The 21,553-nt window shown below is 32.5% G+C and overlaps 1 protein-coding gene across 1 annotated transcript; it reads right to left on the bottom strand.

The window, feature by feature from the left end:
* Positions 1–5,191: 5,191 nt before the first annotated feature.
* LOC114124024 (DNA-directed RNA polymerase II subunit RPB1-like) lies at positions 5,192–8,944 on the bottom strand. Its single transcript, XM_027987182.2, has 3 exons — positions 8,778–8,944; positions 6,549–8,474; positions 5,192–6,156 (listed from the first exon to the last, which is right to left on the bottom strand). The coding sequence occupies exons 1-3, from the start codon at positions 8,787–8,789 to the stop codon at positions 5,938–5,940; spliced, it is 2,157 nt and encodes a 718-aa protein (XP_027842983.2). The 5' UTR covers positions 8,790–8,944; the 3' UTR covers positions 5,192–5,937.
* Between the last annotated feature and the right edge of the window lie 12,609 nt (positions 8,945–21,553).

The raw sequence follows: 21,553 nt of genomic DNA, 5'->3' as shown, positions 1-21,553 counted from the left end.
TAAATAATATTAGTTGCTTTAAAATGTCAAGTAATCTAATAAAATATTAATGTTATTGGTCAAATAAACTCAAATTCGTTCAAATGCAACATTATTACACAAACCACAGAAATATATATAATATATTATGAAGATTGTATGTACACATATTTTACTACATAATTTATAAAAAATATTTACAATTTACTTTCCCTACAGTATTATTAAAATGGTGATAATATTTTTATTCTACGCATATAAAATATGTAATATTAAACGAGTTCAACTCGTTAAGGCTTTTGCTAAATCGAAGACAATATAATTATTATTATGCACACTATTTACTTAAAACATATTAAAAGTACTTATATAAATGTATATTATGCTGTTTAGACTTCAGAATATATAATTTATTCCAATATGATTAGGTACCTAGAAATAGTTTCGAACGTAATATCCTACATAATTATTAATTATTAATAACGCGACTATTTGTATGAAATGTATAATTATATTCAATGAAAGTGTTCTGACACGAAAGTGTATCAGAACAGCAATTTACACTCGTCCAACGGCATTTCACTGTAGTCACACCTGCGAAGACTTATAACGACGGAAGTCGTATAACGATATAGTATACCTACATAACATTGATTATTTGTATATTATTATTTTGCAAAATATTGGTTAATAGTTTGAAACGACGTAAACTGGTTTATTTGACAGATTTCAATTGCTCCATTCGTCGAGCCGCAAAATTATAATAATATATAATATTATACATTGCGTTAGTTTTTCATCGCATTACTATGCGATACCGACATAGTATTGAAACTAATAATAATATGATATATAAGTATTACATTTTTATAATCATACTCTGATTTAGGGTAAGGTTGTTCTATAATGGACTAATAATACATCAATATCGATGTCTATTAGTAGTCGTTGAGCAACTTCAATTAATATACAAACTATTATACATATTATATAATAATACATATTATATTGCTATAATAATTTATATAATTTATTAATATATAATTATAAATTATATTTTCTATGATTTTTTACACATTAATATTCATAATATGCATGTACTTGTTCTTATTAAAATTATATTATTAAACTTAATTTACTAAAGAAATTCTGTGAAATGTTGAAATTTGCATCCAATAAATTTAATAGTTTATTTATTCTATAGTAATTTAGTTTAAAATTGTTGGTATAAAATTTAGATATGTATAATTTATTTATACTTTAAAGGTCTAATAAATGCCAACATTAAAAATTAATTGTTTTTAAATTATATTTTTGTGATTACTATTATTATAAACTAAAATTTTCAATCTTATCCTTCTTGGGATTCAAATTCCATAAAATGCACATAGTTTAAAAATATGAAGTTACTTTACTTAAAATCCGTTTAACACATCTGTAAATAAAATAAAATAAAAACAAATATATGTATATTGTATTGGTTGTATCCTTATATTATGTTTTATTATATCTAATCGATATTCATATAAATTGTATTTAAGTTTTTTTTTCATAGATGATTTCAGGATATGTAAACTAATAACATGGAATAATTTATAATAACAACTACTTGACTATAAAATCAATGAATGTAAAATACCTACGTCAATTATTAAAATACCAACGAATTTGCGATTTATAATAAAACTATTATATTTAGTATCTGTGTTATTTTGTTTTCAAGCTCTTAGGATGTAACAGATACTATACGATCTTATATTATTGAATAAATTTTAGAATGCATTAATTAAAAATGATGTCTATTAAATTGTTGAAGTTGATTAAATTAGTCTATTTTTTTATTGCACATAATTTTTTTAATTATATTTTTATGTTATACGGCGTATTGTATAGGCAATAGTGGTGCATCGATATGTACTTATAAAATATTTAAGAGTTAAAAGTTGTGATTTGAAAATTAAAAAAAAACCAAACCAAAAATAAAATTTAAAAAAATATATTTTTAAAAAAGTTGATTTATACAATGGACATGACTAGAAGAAACTATTGAAAAAAAATTGGAATTGACACAAAGCTCATGTATTTTTGATTGTTACTGATTTTCTTTAAAGCTTAAATTTATTATACTTAATGTTAATTTGTATTTACTGAATTTTACTTATTATAATAAATCAGAAGTGTATTGAATTATATTATAATATAAGGTTGAATATGATCCATTCAAATGTTTACTCATAATTTAAAAAGTTATATTATTTTAAAAAAGTTATAATTATTTATACTATAATAATTATAATATAATATATTGTTTTTTTTAAATTATGACATGAATTTTAATTTAATATTCAGAAATGAAATATTTTTCTAATTACTTGATGCATAAAAATCGAATTATGAAAGATTAGTTAATTAGTAACTCTCCGAAACAAATTCTGCTTCATAATATGAAATTAAAAATGTATATTGTCATTTAAACAAGTAAACACTTAAAAATGGTAACAATAATAAATTTAAATTTAATTTTTTTTTGTAAAAAGTTGTTTTACTATTAAGAAATCATAATATTATAGGATTATGTAAAAAGTCTGGACTTTTCAAAATAACGAGCTTAGATATCAACTTAAATGGATTACCTTGTACAAATATATACGAGTATATGCATTTTTTATAGTTTCAATTATATAAGATTATTTAAATAATATAAAAATATAATTAATAATGATTCATTTATTCAACTATTATCAAAGTATGAATAAAAATTACAAGGTGAAACAGTCAATTGGTCTAAATACATAAATATTTTTGAAATAATATCAAATAGTTTATAGTTTTTATTATGTAAGATTTAGTATATTTTATTATTTTTATTAATTTATAGTGTATGGTTAATAATCTATTCCCATCAAGCGTTAATCTGCATAATCAAATAAGTCTTAACATCTGTTAGTGACTCACGTTTGTGTGCTTATCACTTACATATATTTTTGATTTATAAATTGTAATTAATATTATTGTTGCTATATAATATCGTACTTCACGAATTACATTTTTTAAATTACTAACACGAATAAAAGTTTAAAATGTTATGATTTACAGTAGGTAACCTAATTACGATTAGTCACTGGGTTTTTTTTCTATATTATAGACACTTAAATCAGGTATTCAACAACGTATCTAATATTATATTGTGTAAAACGAATAACTGTGTTACGCTCAGGTGAGTTGGTGACATTATAGTATTATTATCACACGACTTCAAGACTCTTATTAGATAATAATATACAATATATTATTATTGTATAGTTTCAATAAGTAGGTAATTGTAATTTCTCGACCATTCATATTGTATTTAAAACGAGTACATATTATGTACATTATATTATTATAACCTGATTTCACGTATCAAAATATATAATTATGTAGTACGGATACATCTACACGTACTGAGTTGAAAGTCTTGCATCGAAAGTAAATGTGTTTTTACGTACCAGAGGGCTGTACTTGTATCGGCTTACAGGACGCGCGACAGCAATCGTGAGTTTAATTACTCATAAATTAATTTTTAATATTTACTCAACACGAGTAATAATTATTACACCGTATACTGGTTATTCATATACACGCAAATAGCGTGTACGTATATTACATATATATTTTACATATAACTATTTTAAACTCGTTCATAAGTACCATATTATTAACGGTTTATTATGTACTGTTTTTTTTTCATTACGTGCGTAATTATTTATTTGATCTTTTATAGAACTTACATACTCGATATGTCTTCTACGAGTAGTACAATTAGATATTATTTGTATTTTCATGAGTAAAAATATCCATTATGTGGATTTTTTTTTTTAATAAATCGTCGTAATGGACGTTTCCATCGCACACATCATTACATACATTAGAATAAAATATTTGTAACAAACGAAGCGATAAGTATACTCATAATTAATTTTGACATTAATCTAAAACACCAATTTAGATCAAAAAAACGTATGACCCAGTATGGCGCGTAGTTGATAATTTATTAAAACGAAGTATTAGGAAAATTTTTACAAAAAAATAAAACACGTAAACGGCAGAACATTTTTGGATTTTTAAAGAAAAACCTACATGATACGAGTGTATATGTTAGCTTGTATGAGTATGTATGAGCTTTGCCGACACTTTCTCTTCAACTGTAATTATAATTTCTAAGATTATGAAAACGTTATTTAACCACGTCGTTCGATTTGACTTAATTAACGTTCTCGAACCTTGAGTGATCGAATTAAAATATTATATGTTGCGCCGGAGCCGCCTCATACTTCACCGTCGTGTGGGTACGTTTCATTTTTTATCTCGCGGCCTCTCGCCGACAGCTCAAGGACGAAAAATATAACGCGATGTATCCTCGCGACGGTCAGCCGCCGTGGCGGACGACGTGCCTTTCCGCGTCACCGTAACATTCGCTTTTGCGGTCCACTTCGGGTTCACCCGGCGGGTATTTGATAATAATTATAAAAAAAAAATCACCGAGACCTCGTCGCACGAACACAAGTCTCTCAACCGATGCGCGATAACCGCGACGACGACGATAGTCATCCGATTTCCTCGTCGTTTTCAGTCGGCCATATCTCCACGTAGTCTGGTCCGCACTACCTACCGGCTACTACTGTAGAGTTGTACAGGTTAGGTTAAGTCGATTTAAAAAGGAACAATTTATATTTTACTATAAACGGGTACGAGTGCGTAATTCGCCTCAAGTGTGTATGTGTGTGTGCGTGTGTGTATATGTGACAGTTCCAGGTCGGTCTCATTACGTTGCATAACTGCGTTACTTCTCGTTTTGGACACAACCGTCTTATAGGCTATAGCAGCTGTGTTACCTACGCTGACGCCGCCACAACATTCTCGTTGGAATAGAAAATAACGCACATAAATACGGTCGGCGGCGGTTGTTTGCACACACAGTTTGCACAGGTATTACATATTATCTCTCGCTCCCACATCGGAGAGATTAACATAAATAACGAAATATATATATCAGCCTCGGGGGCGCCTCGGACCGGTTTTTCGAAGACCGACGCCACCGCGCCGCCACGGTCGCCTCACGACGACGCGTTCGGGTCACCTAAATCTTGCGGATAAGATCCCTAGAGGCTATCCTCCCCCCTTCTCCGCCCCGCCAATCGACCGGCGACACTGCCAAAATAAAAACAACATATTGTGTATTGGTAACTACGAAGTTTTCATTTATATAAGTCAAAAACACTATTAACCTATTCTATCGTCATGATACATAAAATAATAATATATAAAAATTAAATGAAGATTGTACACGAAGATTAATAATCATAATAATAATAATAATAAAAAAAATATAATAAAATAATAATAATAAAAATTTTACATCGAAAAGTATAAATATATACAATTGCATTAGGTAAAGAACTAGGAAGAACGTAATTCTATTATAAAATTAGACAATTATTGTTATTGGTTTAACGTGTTTAATTATGGGCTTTCGAAAAAAATAAGCTGTGAAATCATCGGTGACGATAGTTATTTGTACACAGTTTAATATATTATTGCTGATTTATCGTGTTTCATTCTTAGATATTTTTTTTCGTTTAAGTTCAAACTAATAAAATAATTAAAATATGAGAATATTGATGTTTAATTATAACAAGTCGACGCAGATTTAATTTCGATACGTTTTTCAATGTGGTTGTGAGATCGTTTTTTTTTATTTCGATTTGAATGAACTTTACTGATCTCAATCTATATAAAAAATATTAATTTAAGGTCTAAAAATATATACGCGAATTGTGGGTAATAATATGGCGTTGATGAGTTACGTTATATGATTTTTGCTATGATGGGACTTACGTTTTTTGCATATTTATATCGTAACATCCAGCGTATACAAAAAAAAAAGAGTTGAAAAATACATTAATTATACATTAAAATTTAGTATTTAGCTCCAGCTGCTGGAGTTTTTGAGACATTGGCGAAAAATCCGTTGTCCCAGTCGGCGTAGTAGGTAACAGTCCTTATGGAACCGTCGGGCTCGACAAGGCTGTATTCTCCTTTTACGACTTCACCATCACGTTCTTCTTTTTGGCTCTTCTTGTCACCTGTGTATGAATCGTCTACGCTGTATTCGTAGGCGTATCTTGGGTTCTCATCCTGAAATATGTATAGAAAACACAATAAATCGCTGGGTCATGGAATTCGTATTTAGTTTATGAAATATGTACACATAGTCTTTGTATATTGAACTAGTAAATTTGCATAAAGCGATTTTAGCATAGCAAGAGCCATACAGCTCAAAACAATAATGCAATACAGTGCAAAATGAATTATTGCCCTATACTAAGTGATAAATATTTATTTCCGCGTTTTATTTTATGTACCGAAAATATTTAGTTTTATCTATAAATAACAAGTAAAATATTTTATCACGATTTTGAAATTGATACAAAAATACTTTTGAAAATGTATTTACTTATTTAAATATTGAGTATTTATAATGCATTGTTTTGGTAGCTAGCTTATTATTATTTTTTTTTCATGCTTACGTAATTTTCCAAGTGAGTGTTTACGACGTTCTTGGTTGGTCCAGTTTTTGGTGGTGTTACATAACTGGCGTAGGTCTTGGCTGGTGCGTATGAAGAGGCTGCTGGAGCGTATGATGGGGCTGCTGGAGCGTATGATGGAGCTGCTGGCTCATATGATTGAGCGGCAGGTGCGTATGACTGAGCTGCTGGGGCATATGCTGGGGCAGGAGCAGGGGCGTACGACTGTGATGAGTAGCTCGGGGCAGAAGAGTAAGATGCAGACTGGTAGCTCTGGGAAGCGGAGTACGATGGGGATGGGTAGCTAGGAGCTGCTGAGTATTCGGGGGCTGGGCCGTAAGAAGCGGCTGGAGCAGAGTACACGGCGATTGGGGCAGATGAGTAAGATTGTTTCGATGACGTATAAGCGGCTGGTGAATATGCTGGTGCTGGTGCGTACGATTGTTTGGAGTCGTATGATGGAGCTTTGGTAACATATTCCTGTTCGTGTTCGTCACATTTTGGGGGGGCCACTGCGACGTACGATGATGGTGTAGAGTAAGCTATGGACTTATGTGCTGGTGCAGAGTATTCGGGTTTGGCGGCTTTGTAGCTGCTGCTCGAGTACGAGTTGTAGCTCGATGGTTGGTATTTGGGTGCTGGAGCAGTATATTTTGGTGGAGAAGCGTATACTGGTTCAGGAACAGCGTAGCTTGGGGCTGGTGTGGAGTAGCTGGGTGGAGAGTATTTTGGTGCGGCTGGTGAAGCATACACTGGTTCAGGAACGGCGTAGCTTGGAGCTGGTGTGGAGTAGCTGGGTGGAGAGTATTTTGGTGCGGCTGGTGAAGCGTACACTGGTTCAGGAACGGCGTAGCTTGGGGCTGGTGTGGAGTAGCTGGGTGGAGAGTATTTTGGTGCGGATGGCGAAGCGTAGTTTGGTTCTGGTACGGCGTAGCTGACAGCTGGTGCGGAGTAACTGGACGACGAGTAGCTCGATGAGGAGTAGCTAGGTGCAGAGTATTTTGGTTGAGAATAGCTGGCTGGTGCTGGTGAGTAAGATTGGCTGGGTACGGCGTAGCTTGGGGCGGGTGTAGAGTAGCTGGACGACGAGTAACTAGACGAAGAGTAACTGGATGATGAGTATTTAGGTTTAGAGTAGCTTGAAGACGCTGAAGAGTAAGATGGATTGGGTACAGCGTAGCTGGGAGCTGCAGTCGAGTAGCTGGATGCAGAGTATGCTGCAGGTGCTGCAGAGTAGGCAGGTTTGCTGGTATATGACTTTGGTGATGGAGAGTATGAGTAAGATGGAGCCGGAGTGGTGTACTCGTGTTGGGCAGCATCTTCACATTTCGGTGTGGTCACTGAGTATGGTGCAGCTGGTTTGTAATCGGCTTTGTATTCATGTGGTGTGTACTCAGTGGTACTAGAAACGTATTGGGGAGCTTCGTATTTGGGTGTGGTGTACACTGCTGGCTTATATGATGGGGCAGAGTATGATGGGGCAGAGTATGATGGGGCAGAGTATGATGGGGCAGAGTATGCTGGAGCAGAGTATGCTGGGGCAGAGTATGCAGCCTTTGCTGGTTTGTAGTTGTTGGTGTAGCTCGGTGAAGAGTATTTTGGGGTACTTGGGGACGCATAGCTCGGGTCAGGAACTGCGTAACTTTGAGCTGAGTAGCTGGCAGCCGAGTAGCTAGGTGCAGGTGCAGAGTAGCTGGCAGCCGAGTAGCTAGGAGCAGAGTAACTAGGGGCTGAGTAGCTTGCTGCTTCATAACTTGGCTTGAAGTAAACTGGTTTAGGTGCTGGAGAGTAAGATGCTAGACTCTGGGTGTAATCAGATTTGCTAGGTCCATATTTTGGTGGATGAGAGCATCCATCATCGTGTTGATGACTTTCTGCTTCGTATTGGCAGCTGCAGCTTACGGCCAACAACAACGTAACCGCTAATACCTTTTAATTATAAAAAAATAATTTAAAATACGTCGAAATCGATTTATGTAGATAATATGATTAATACATAATACATATTTTAAATCTCACAAGAGTATACAATTATTGTTGTGTAAAAAAATGTAATTAATTACAGACATGTATATTATGAATTAGTGTATAGAAATATAGATGTACTAATTTGTCGATTGATGTACATTATATTGTTTCGTATTTTTTTTTTAAATTGAATTCATAAAAATAATTTTATGTTTTGAAAATAAAATTTTAGACTACTGTTATTTAAAAATTGTTTATACATACCTTTAATTCCATAGCGGCAATTCTCTGGACGTTTGAAAAATAAACACTTAAACTCACGAAGAAATCGAATTTAAACTAACACGAAAACCAACACACTGCGCGCACGATTCGATGCGGTTCGTTAGACGGACACCAATCACTAGGTGCAAGCCCGCGTTTAAGATTTTATACATAATACATCCCACTTCTGTCATGAGGCTAAAAAACACATCAGCGTATGGTTATCCCCTACCCGTTCCAGATAACTATCACCTTGTCACCAGTTAAAGCCCTCGAGGCGGTTTTTTGGTCCAAACGCTTGGGTGTGGTTACTAAGGGGGCCGGTTATGCGCTGGTGTGGCTATAATATGCAACAACGTTGCCCCCTGGTCAATATCGATGTTATGTAGTTATTTAATATTAGCCATCATTTTTATCGTCAATAATATTATAACGGCTACGTTATATATATTTCGAAGCGGTCCATAACCACAAGACAAAATATCAATTTACAGATATTATATAGCTGCTATAACAGCCTGATGAAATTTTATGTTTGTTACGAACGGCCTTGAAAACTATTAGATAACCGTTCGACTTTTAAGCTTTCCAGAACGAGATTTCGTTTTGTTTTGGAAAATATCGACAATGCACGCATTGTTGTAAGTTTGACTGTTTAAAATATTTGGCACCCACTTTCAATTAAAATCACACCTCGTTTAATTAGGATTTATTTTTGAGCGCATTAATTTTTATGCGATGCTAATACGTCGATTAATTTATTAAGTAACGCCTTCGGTTTCCATGTTCATTAGTGATACATAAAATGATACCTCGGGGTACTTAGTTACAAGCCCATTATACGATGTAATGAACGAAAATCATTAACAATTCAGTCAACGCTGACATGATATACCGGTTTTTTCCCCGTTACTATTAAACGAAACATAAGTATTTGACAGTGAACATTTGTTCAATGCGTGTGGGTACGAACAAACCGTCAGACAATACAATAATGAAAATATTAAAATAGAATTGTACAGAATTGACTATTTAAAAAACATTTAACTCGCATTATTATAATATTATTACAATATACGGCCGTGACTTCGGGCTTTGAATTTAATTACGACCAGTCACGGTGCAGTGATTTTTGCGATTTATTGCGCGTTCGTACAGATTTTGTTGTACGTATAGGTGATCCGTCATACGCGATATTGGCGGTCGGATCTCGCGTTACAGTTATCGTTGACCGAAATCGAAGGAAATCGTACACGATTATGGTAAATCGGTACACACACACATTCGTAAACAGGGTGTTAGGAGGGCTTTAAGAAGGATTAGCCAGCTTCATTTCAAGCCAATATATAATATAATATGATCATAATATACCTATTCAATTTAGAATTTGGTTATGATTATTTTATTACATAACTTTGATTGTTATGACTTATGAGAATACATTTAATTAAATTGTATTCTATATACTACGATCCAATTAAGTCCAATTATATAGTTTTACTCGAAATCTATTAAACTCGAGCATAAAACATTTTCGAGCCCTATCTGCATTCATATTAATGTAGAGGGATGCATGTGCAAATATTCTGACTAGCGTCTGCGATGGCGGATATGAGTGGGAAGGATCGTGGATCTACTGCGCGGCCGGAGAGCGTGCAAAAAGCATTAATCACGTGAAGTGACACTCGTTAAAAGTAAAAAAAAAACTCCTATATGAGATAACACAATATTGCACAATCTACGAGGAAGAGAGGGATACACACAACTATGATACAGTCGTAGAAAAGATTCGGTACAGAATATGTTTGCATGTCTGAAGACATTGTTTATAAAATATTATCGTTATTATATTTTATTTTTATTTAAAAATAATTGTGTGTTTGAATTAGTACTTGCCAATTTCAGAAGCAGCTTATCAAATTAGCTCTAAATGTTGTATCTACTTCATTTTGACTCGATGAGTCTAATGTGTTTATAGATTCGTTTATAAACAATAAACATACATCGATCATTAAGCTGTTATAGAATGTTTCACACAAAAATTTTGTTTTAGATCATAAAAATTGAATATTTACCTATTTATAAATAAGGTTTCTGTTGGTTAAAAAAATAAGACACTTTTATATAATCAATACAACTACCAAGTATGCTCATCCACAATTTTCCATTTAAAATTAATTTCTTAACTTTACAATTTAAAATTTTTATATAATATATTTAAGTACCAAATTTTAAAATTCTTGAGGTTGTTAGTACTACTTAAGGAGTATCTTATTATATATGATCTTCTATTTATAAAACGAGAACCACCCTCTCCTTTTTTGCTGTAGATTATAATATAATAGGTAGACCATCTTTTTTTACGTACCTAATTTAGAATTTGAAATAATAGATTTAAGTTATTGAAATATTTATAGGTACTAAAAATAATAATTATTTTAGTCTTTAAAAATAACTTTATACCAATTTACAATATAATATAAAATATTGGATCTAGTATTTACTATACTTAAACCATTTTTACTAATAGTAAATTAATGTTAATTTATTAATATTATTAATAAAATGTTAAACTCATTCAAAACACTCATATCTTCCATATAAAACTATTATTTTTATAATTATAAAACTAAATAATTAAAAATAACTCGCTCGTTCGAATTTTTATTTCGAAATGTAAAATTGTTCAGGAAAACAACCCCTAAATAATTTACAGTAGAAAATGTTGTAGGTACATAACACTTCAAATAGAGTAAAAATGTCAAGAAATTTAAAATATGATCCTAAAGTATACATTTAAAAATTACAAAAAACAGAATTTGAATAGCTGCATTATTGAAGAAAAAAGGGAGTGCATATTTTGACTAATCAGTAATCACCCTGTATATTATACAAATTTGTGTACTCGTATGTGTAGCTTATATACTACAAACACCACTCAACTGATTTTTATGACAATTTCAAAAATAATTTTTAGTAGTATTTTAAAGTTTAGAAAGATAAGTAGCTTAAACCATATTAAACAATATAATACCAAATGCTATCATGGTCGAATTTTCACAAATTGTGGTACACCGTCACTGATTTGCTTGTGAATTAAGAATGAGGTACACTAAATCTGAGATACTTCTATTATATATTGTCATATTTTGTATTTGTTCATTTTTTTCCCGGGTAAAGTCCCGGGTTATACAACTAGTATTTCATATTATTCAGTGGCGTCGAGTTATTATTATATACGTCACATGACGCACCTCGGCCGCCGTCGAGATAAAAATCGGAGCTCGTGCGCGTTTACAGAAATACACGACCAGATGGCAGATAACCCAAACTGTCATCGAGATAATACATAATAATAATAATAATAATAATAATAATAATAATAATAATAATAATAATAATAATAACAGCAACAACAACAACAACAATTAAAATAATATTAATATTTTTTTTTTCGCGTGCCATCTGACTGCGAGTGGCGGCATCGTGTTGCCTCCCGGCGTGGACCCCCCTTCGCGGTCCATTGGTCCGTCAACATGTCCGTCGAACACACCAAAATTTATCGTACCACAGACTCGTATACTAGCCCGCACACGCCCCCGCTCATCATCCCCGGGAAGCTGTAGCCGTCGTCATCGTCGTCGAGATTCGCTGTTGCGAAATTGACTTAGGGCACAGCAGATTAAAATCATTGCGGAGAATTTTTTCCATTTCCAATTTGAACGGTATTCGAGTATCTATATACATAAATATATACCTAATAATAGTTTAACCCGTTTAGATTATAATAAATAATATTATGCTCGTGATATTCCGAAAAGAAAAAAAACATTGTGTAATTAAGTTGAATAACAGCCAAACATGTTCACCCAATCACGAGCGCATTATTATATTGTCGACAAGTAGGTACACGTAGGAAAACGGTTTTAATTGTCCATACGCGTATAATATGTATTATATTATTATGTTATTATGCATAAAACATTTTTTTTCTGTGCTTTACTGCATGACGCCCAGTGAACTGGTTCTGAAGTTTTGTGGTGATCTAACATTCCAACAGTTTTATAATTGGAAACCTACGCACAATTGGTACAGTCCGTATATACTCGTACATATATATATTTACGTCTCGGCGCGCTTTATTTCACAAAGCAAAATAAACACTCTCGGGTTATACATATTATGCTGACGGATGTGTTTTTTTTATTTATGTAACGGATTAAAATATACATAATATATTTTGAGATTTTAATAGGCATTTGGAGTGATTTTTTTTTTTTATTACTATTATTGCAAATCTATAGAAATCATTGAGGATTATCTTATAATAGATCTAGAACATTGTTGTATAACACCGGTGATACATTTTGACATTTTATTGTGACCGTGTTCATGTCATTACTGAGATTACTACAGAAAATTGTATACTATGAAATTTGGTTCCGCGTGCAGAAAAATCATTAGGGCAATGATGTAGGCGCACTCGCATACAAAGAAGAATAATACCGTTTAATGAAATAATTCAATTGCGGTACTATTATTTGCGGGTTATCTCATTTTAGCCGTCAAAAAATATAGATATTTATTTATTTACACTTATAATAAATAATAATTTATTACAGGATTTTTCGTAGATAGGTATTTTAGTATAATATTGTGTACCTATACTAAATTATGTGATTCAAATAATGCTACTGAATCGTATAAATATTGATCAAAAACATATTTTTCAAATCGCTTCAAAAAATATGTTTATTTTATAAATATTATTGATTTTTTTCCTACTGCCGTCGCCCACCAAGGCGATATAGTATACAAATTAAATATCTTCAACGATTCGAAATTACTGCAGTCTGCAGAGTTATATTGAACTGTTGTTTTCCGATGACTCAAATGGAATTTATGGAATTGATATAACCGTAGGTGTGCGTTGTACCAATAATCAATGACAGACATCTCTTTGTTTGGAGATCGATCGATCATTTACAAAACATAACATGTAGGTAAGTTAAATTAAATAATTAAAAATTAAAACTTATCATATTTTAGTAATGTTTTGAATGATTGCATATTTATTTTGTAAATACTAAATATGTGTGTCACAATATTCAATGCCAACATTACATGATAATAAGAACTTACTACATACATAATGTCGATTTATATAGATTATAAAGCATAAATCATAATACCTAACTGTTAATTGTCGTTTTTACGTGCAAAAAACCCAATTTTCTCATTATCTCAAAAATCTTCGTACCTATAATATAATACCTATATAGATATTAAATATTATATTTATAGGGCATACCTTTATAAAAACGATGTAGTCATTGTCGTACCTCACATGTAATAATGATAATTGATAACATAATTTTAGTTCCAGATTATATTTTTATCGTTCGGGTATTCTTATTCACAAGGACGCAAGTGGTATATGACATGCAACTATGCGAAGAATGAGAATGTTCGAAATTATTATTGTGGTGCTATAGTAAAAATAGTAAATCACATTATTTACGTTTACATTTTTTTTTCAGTGTAGCATTCAACTGGTGACAATAAAAGACCCTTTAGATGAGGATGTATTGTATCTATAATAATTTTATAAACACGACGACCCAAATACGACGGTTAATATTGTTGTGTTGTGGCGTTGACAATGGGTACTCGGCGTGTCCAGCAATAAAAAGGTTTTATAATTTGTTGGTTTTTTTTTATCGTTTCGAAAAGCGCAATGGAGATTTTTTATTGTGATTATTCAATTTGTGTATTCACGACACTTTGTCGTATACGTATTTAAACGAATTTGTACTGAAATAAATTGTGATGCAGTGTATCCAAAGTGGAGATTATACAATGTGTATAATTAGCGTTATATATTTTTATTTTTATACCCATTGTTAATGTTTATTATACATGTGAAATGTCCTATATGTTATTTAATGAATATCCATCACTTATGAATGATTTATTTCCTTAATCCTTCCACGTCATTATCGTCGCAACACTGCATGTGTAATAAGTATGTATTATAAAAAGGTATACCGCGTGCACGCATACCTATATGATAATATAATATAAAATGTTAATTATTTATAATAACAAACGAATGGAACTCAAATATTTATTCTGTCGTATGTCAACTTGTCGGTTATTTATTCTGGACTAAAGAGTATAACTAATTTAATAATTATTGCAGGACGAACAGATCGATTCGTTATTATTATTCATATAGTCAGCACGTCATTAGTATAGCTGCAGTGCGCGTAGGACGCGTGTAAATATACTTCGGTATCGTATCGGTTTGAGTTGTAGATATTGAGTATTAACACGATGATGTGTAAAATATAGTGAACACACGGTTTTTTCGAGTGGTTCATGGATATTTGTGTTGATATTATACAGCTCCCGCCCATATGTGCCTACCTCATAAATTATTTTACGATGTTACAAATATTTTCAATTATGAAGACTCCATTAGTCGGGCGACGATAATATTATGCCTGTGTGCATATAAGTGTAATGAAATCATTACCCGCATGATCGACGGAGGCTGCGGCGCGACGGCGTTCGTGATTATTACTACTTACACCGAGACAAATTCGTGACTGGCAGCTGAACGAAAAACAACCGGCAATTTGTATGACCCATTAAATTGATTTGCATTTTAAATTTAACGATAACATTTTTGTCTCTATGATCGAGACGAAAATATAGCGTCGTGTATCGTAATAATTCACTGTGTTGATAGATGCCAATATACATGTAAACAGTACGACGGCCGCAGATACATTATTATGACAATAGAGACCTCCGTCGGAGAAGCGGACAGCCTCGAACTTTGAGGTCAGCGCTTAGTGAAATATATTTTTAGATTATTGTTTCACGACAATTAACCCGTCATAGTTATATTATGGTGGCGGTCACACCAAGAAATTCTTGTGCTTTATTGGATTTGTGTACCCCGGGCGTTTGCTATTAACGCTGTGATCCGACGCAAATTGAATTATGATTATTATTGGTTGGTATAACATATATACTTACAAAATATATTTAACTTATTTAGTTGTAGCTAAATTGTATTCAGCTACAGCCCGAGAAATACCGACAGGACACAGAGATTTTAACGCACGAAATATGTTTGTACGCCGTGCTGCAGATGGACACGTAAATGATGCGCATTTATACACGTGTAGAGGCTCCATCGTAAAGAATAATTTTTTTAGGTGTGAAATCAATCCAAACTTTTAACCCTCTCCTTAAAAGTATGAATGCGTCTGCCGAGCTTAAAATAACAAATTTAATTTCAAATATGTATGTTTTTATTTAAAATTAAATTTTTTACGGATACGGTTGTTTAAAATAAGAATACATCATAATAACTTATATATTTAGGCGAATAGTTCAAGAGTTGTATGTTTGCATCCCTCTTTCAACGAGTACACGTGCTCATACTCGACAAGTATGGGATCTCGACAACTGGCGCACGCGTATTATTTACGTGTGGTTGTTATATTATACGCACTAGGTGTTACAAAACATATCAAATAAAAACAGGGTTCGACCGATTGGAGTCGTGGTTATCGTAAGCCGTTGCTCAAACAGTGGTCATCGTCATCTCTTGTTGACCGTAGGCCAATGTCATATTTTATCGAATCTCGTTTATCGAAATCGAAACGCCGGCTCTTGGTCTGACCCAGATACGGCGTGATGCGGCGGTGTGCCGTGTGGTGCGGACACGCAAAAAACTCGATGGCTCAACGGCTTTAACGCCGCCGTACGCATATCATAATACTTTATATTATACAAAAAGTTGCTCAACTCCCGTGTACTAGCTCACAATAATAATAATAATGCACATAAAAATACTGTAACGCTAAAACCAGTAATAATCGTTTTATAATTCGATAAACTCTGTGCAATAACGTACGCGATATGCACTAAATCTAAATCTAATTCTATATGTCTATGGGTATTATAATATTATATTGTATTTGGCTTGTAAAAATATGTACATTGTCGTAACAAGTCGAGGACGGGCCGTCAACACGCGCCCATAAGGCACACACACGAACGAAACGGAACGGACGACGGATGGACGGACGGACATTCGGGCCGACGACTACGCGCGTAGTCGAACGACTGAAAGGGGGCGGGGTGTGGGAGGCGGTACCCGGACGAGAAAATGCACGTTTCAATTAGAGACGGTACACAACAGTCATATTTTACAATCTATGAGAGTAATAATAATAAAAAAAAAAATACGTTTTCCCGCGTAGGAGTGTCCGACCTTGTGACAGTTTCGGCTTAATGATCCGTTCTTAAAGCGCGCACCGAGATATTATTAAATATTATTATTATTTGTGTCCATCGGCCGGACGGCGTTTTATCTACTTGCGCGCTCCCATTGTATTATATATACACGAGCACCGACGCGACGGCGAAGGGTCCGTTGCACAAGTCCGCTATCCTCGTGTTAAAATAATATTGTTATTAATAATAATTACATACAGCACACTCGTTAGTCGTACAATATCGTTATAATTTATTGCCGATGGAATAATTTTTCTCTCGATATGATACAGAAAATATATAAGGTAACACCCAAATGACAATAATACTTGTTAATACGACTTTCCATCGCTGATCTCATCAGAGTTATTCACCAAGTATGCTCACCATTGATTATTTCTTTAATAAAACATTTATTTTAAACCTTTATAAATTAATTTTTAAATATATACATTTATTGAGACCATAATATTTTAAATCCTTTCGATTTTTTTGTAGTACATAATAAGGAGTATCATGTGCAGATACAAACTTCGGTTTTTTAAATGAAAAGCCACTTTTTTACTGTAAATGATTTAACAAATATTTTTATAGTATACTCTGCGTGCGTCGCGTATAAGTATAGGTAATACGCATAATCATATTATCAATATATAGTTTTTGTCTGATATTAAATACGTCACGGTACGTTATTACGAATCATTTTAAATACCGTGGCGCCGCTCTCGTGTATTTATACAATTTAACATAACCCACGTATATTGGAAGATAATAATATAATATAATATATGTGACGAATATGTAGCGAACGTGGGTCGTATTTAACCTTTTAACTATATGATTCATTCGTGAGTATAATAATAATATTTTAATATTCGCGTCCTCGCGCACTCTGGCTAGGAATTTAGGAGATCAGAAAATCGTGATTCTTGTGGCAACCCAATCGCCCTTATTTCAATAAAGTTCAGGCAAAACGATGGCGCCGGTGTTACTGGTGTTGATAGGTATTACATATTATATTAAATACGATTTACCAACACGTATAGCGTATATAGATATGTTATAATTTTTTATTAATTGATGTTACGCAATATTATATTCTTGTTTACCAAAAGTGGTTCGATTTTTGGGATACGCAGCAGCTCCTTATTTTAATGAATATAACCGATTAACGCGATTGCCGTGGCTAGACCGTGTGTCAAAACGAGTATTGCAAAAATAGTAGCAACACCTGGAGCGATTCGCGTGTATTGGCTACAAGTAAAGTGTATCCTTAAATTGTCAGCGATGTCACCATCGATCGGTAGTCAATATATATTTCTACATCTGTTTGGTTTTCTCGGTAATTTACAATATTCGTCCGTACTAGCCTAATAAAAAACAATCATAATAATTGTTGGGTGGAGTTAAAATAAATTTTTCTTATTGTTAAACTTAAAATACTAGGAGAAATGATTTACGATAAATGTATATATTTTATTACGAGAACCATTACCAGTCAAACGTTTAAAAAACATTTAATATTTATTATTGATACAACTTTTTACTACAAGTTAATGCGTTAATCGTGCACATTTATTGTTATAAAATGCTAAAAGTTTTTGCCGATACATTAAGCAATAATTTTGATAATAATAATAATGTAGCGGTGAAAATATAACTGGAAATCTATCTCTTGCTGAGAAAGATATCGTATGCACTATGCGTATTGAGTTGCAAAGAATTAATCATACTACAGTAACAAATATGATGTCACCGCCGTAGTAAATGATAACGAGTTTATCAAATTTTAAATAATTTACACTTTCAATACATACATGCAGTAACGAAAGACGTCATCACAGCAACTGATAACAAGTGCAACAAAAAAACGTTTTAAAAATATTTAAGATAGACCCAATCCAAAGTGACATGTTTATGTCAAAATGAATATGATAACAATGGCAACGACTTATGTACGAATGACCGTTTGTCGTCGCAGTGTTATTATAATAATATTACAATATACAGCGGTTGACCTGGTTATAAAAGTGCATTTAGTCCGCACACCAGTGCTTTGAGAAGAAAATGCACGTGCGTGTATGTGTGTGTGTGCGAGTGTGTGTGTGTGCATGTGTTGTGTTCGTATGTATTACCGGTGGTCTGACAAATGATTCATTGACAACCAGTTGACCTCTGGGACCTTCAACTTTTCATTAAATTACACCGAACCTTGGCAACAATAGCACATAACTAGGGAATTTAGAACGTAAGGAGATCGGTGGAAACGTATATACACACGCGTGTTCGCAGACTCATATTTAATACACTGTCCGTAGGTACGGACTTGTAAAATTCCAATATATGCGTGTGTGGGTGCTATAATACTGACGCCTTTGGACAGTCGACAGTCGCGGACCACGGGGAACACCGGTAGCTAATTTCGTAATACGATCGTACGCAGCCACACACTAACTCGCTCTTGCTCACTCACAAACACATTCACACAGATACACCGTACGATGTTAACTGTTTAAGTGCCCGGACCACACAGCTTATAAGGAGATAGTTAATAAGCCGCGCAAGGCCTTGCCAATCGCCGCCACGCGAACTGCTGCAGATACGCGTATATATTATAATAGTTTGACGTTGTACAATTATTATTATTGTTTGAGATTTTTCTCGCGTGGCGCCGGCCGGCAAACGAGACCACTGCAGCGGTTGGATATTATTGATTGTTATTGTATTTTTGAAAAAAAGTAAAATAATTTACAAAGAATAGACATTAAATTACATACGCTGCGTACGATTATTATCGAAAATAAAAGTTGTAGTTTTATACTCGTATTATATTATTATGTATACGCCACCATTAATTTCAAGTACGAAATGAGATTGAAACTAATTTAAACGATGGCTGTCGAACAAAAATTATTGAGTCAACCGATTTGATGAATCATTAGTAAAAAATTATCGGAGGATTTGAAAGTTAAAAAATCTATATATAAAAAAAAAAATGCTATGCTTACGAATTCGGTCCTTGGACAAAATTGGGAAACCCATGAACAGTGAAAAAATTAAATAGATCTAATAGCTGAATATTATTTATTAAACTACAATTATATATAGCCTTATAGCCTATAGGTAGCTAGTTATAATATAAAATATTATTCATCATATAGAGTATTTTTTAGGAAATTGATGTTTGATACTGTCTATGCAAGGATGAAGAATTAGATATAAATTAAAAATCTACAAAAATGTGCTATTTTGATTTACTAATGATGATAATATAAAATTGAATTATGCTGCAGGGAATGTGATTTTAGGTCGTGATTATTTTCCTTTCAATATTAATAAACATTAAATAATTAAATATATTTTGATATTGGATTCTACTACCATTTAGAATAAAGGTTTAGTAAAAATGTTATATTTTTTTTTATATATATTAATGTATTGTATTATTAAGGTCTTATTAATTGTAATAAATCTTCATTGATGTTTTATAATTACTTCTTCTAAATACGTTTAAATTGTAAAATATGCATCATAATTGTTTCCTCGTATTTAATCCATATTTCTTTGCGAAATACCTCGTCTGTTGTCAATTTATTAATTAATTATAATTTTCTATTGAATACTGAATTTATAAATGTTTTTTTTATACAATAATACTTTATAAGCACTTTATCAATATGAGAACTATCAAATCGACCATAATGGCTTTCTGTATTATTACAGTGATGTAGTGATCAACATAAAAAGAAATTCGAAATTTCATAAACGTTATGATAAATTTATCAATCGACAGGCTATTAATTATTGTAAATAATAATATTAAATGATGAATCGGGAGTTTCTCGCAAGTGCGTTCCAAATCATAATTTATCATACTCAGAAAATTTCATCGTAACCGGCGCCAACCTATACATACCACCCGTAGTGTGTTACCGTGGCATACGTTAATTCTTTTTTACTTTTTCTTCCGACGGCGTTCGACTACTGTAAAGTCAGATCACGATACACAGTAGCCAGACTCTCTCTGCAGATAGGCTGGACACACGCGATGTAATAGGAACATAATATTAAGATTTGTCAATATGTGACGTTTGGTGCGGGTTGTATCTAAGAACAGCATGTCCCGAATAAAATTTCAATTTATGAATTTCAAAAATTATTGTTATTATTTTTTTGTAGAACTATTTCGATAAAAACGTAAAAATTGCAATTTAAAGTTTATCTTAATTATACATCTAAGATATTTTTTAAGCATCAAAGTTATATAAGTAGTGTTTAAATGCGTAAGTATTGCTTGAAAAAATATGCTTATTCAATATTTAGATATATATTTATACTGAAGTTGTATATATTTAACTAAATAAAATCAAAATTACCACTTGGTATATAATAAGTTAAGTATACATTTAGGGTATAATTGCATTACCATATAAATAGTCAATTGATTATAACGTGCAGGTTGTATATTTTATTCGACTAGT

The sequence above is a fragment of the Aphis gossypii genome, chromosome 2 (assembly GCF_020184175.1).
Source record: "Aphis gossypii isolate Hap1 chromosome 2, ASM2018417v2, whole genome shotgun sequence".
Lineage (NCBI taxonomy): Eukaryota > Metazoa > Arthropoda > Insecta > Hemiptera > Aphididae > Aphis > Aphis gossypii.
Note: the sequence above shows the minus strand (reverse complement) of the source record. Positions and strands in the feature narration are given on the sequence as shown.

Excerpts from the sequence above, each read along its gene's own strand:
- LOC114124024 (XM_027987182.2), bottom strand. Across the intron at positions 6,157-6,548 it reads ACACTCACTTGGAAAATTAC|GATGAGAACCCAAGATACGC; the intron begins GTAAGCATGAAA and ends TACATATTTCAG.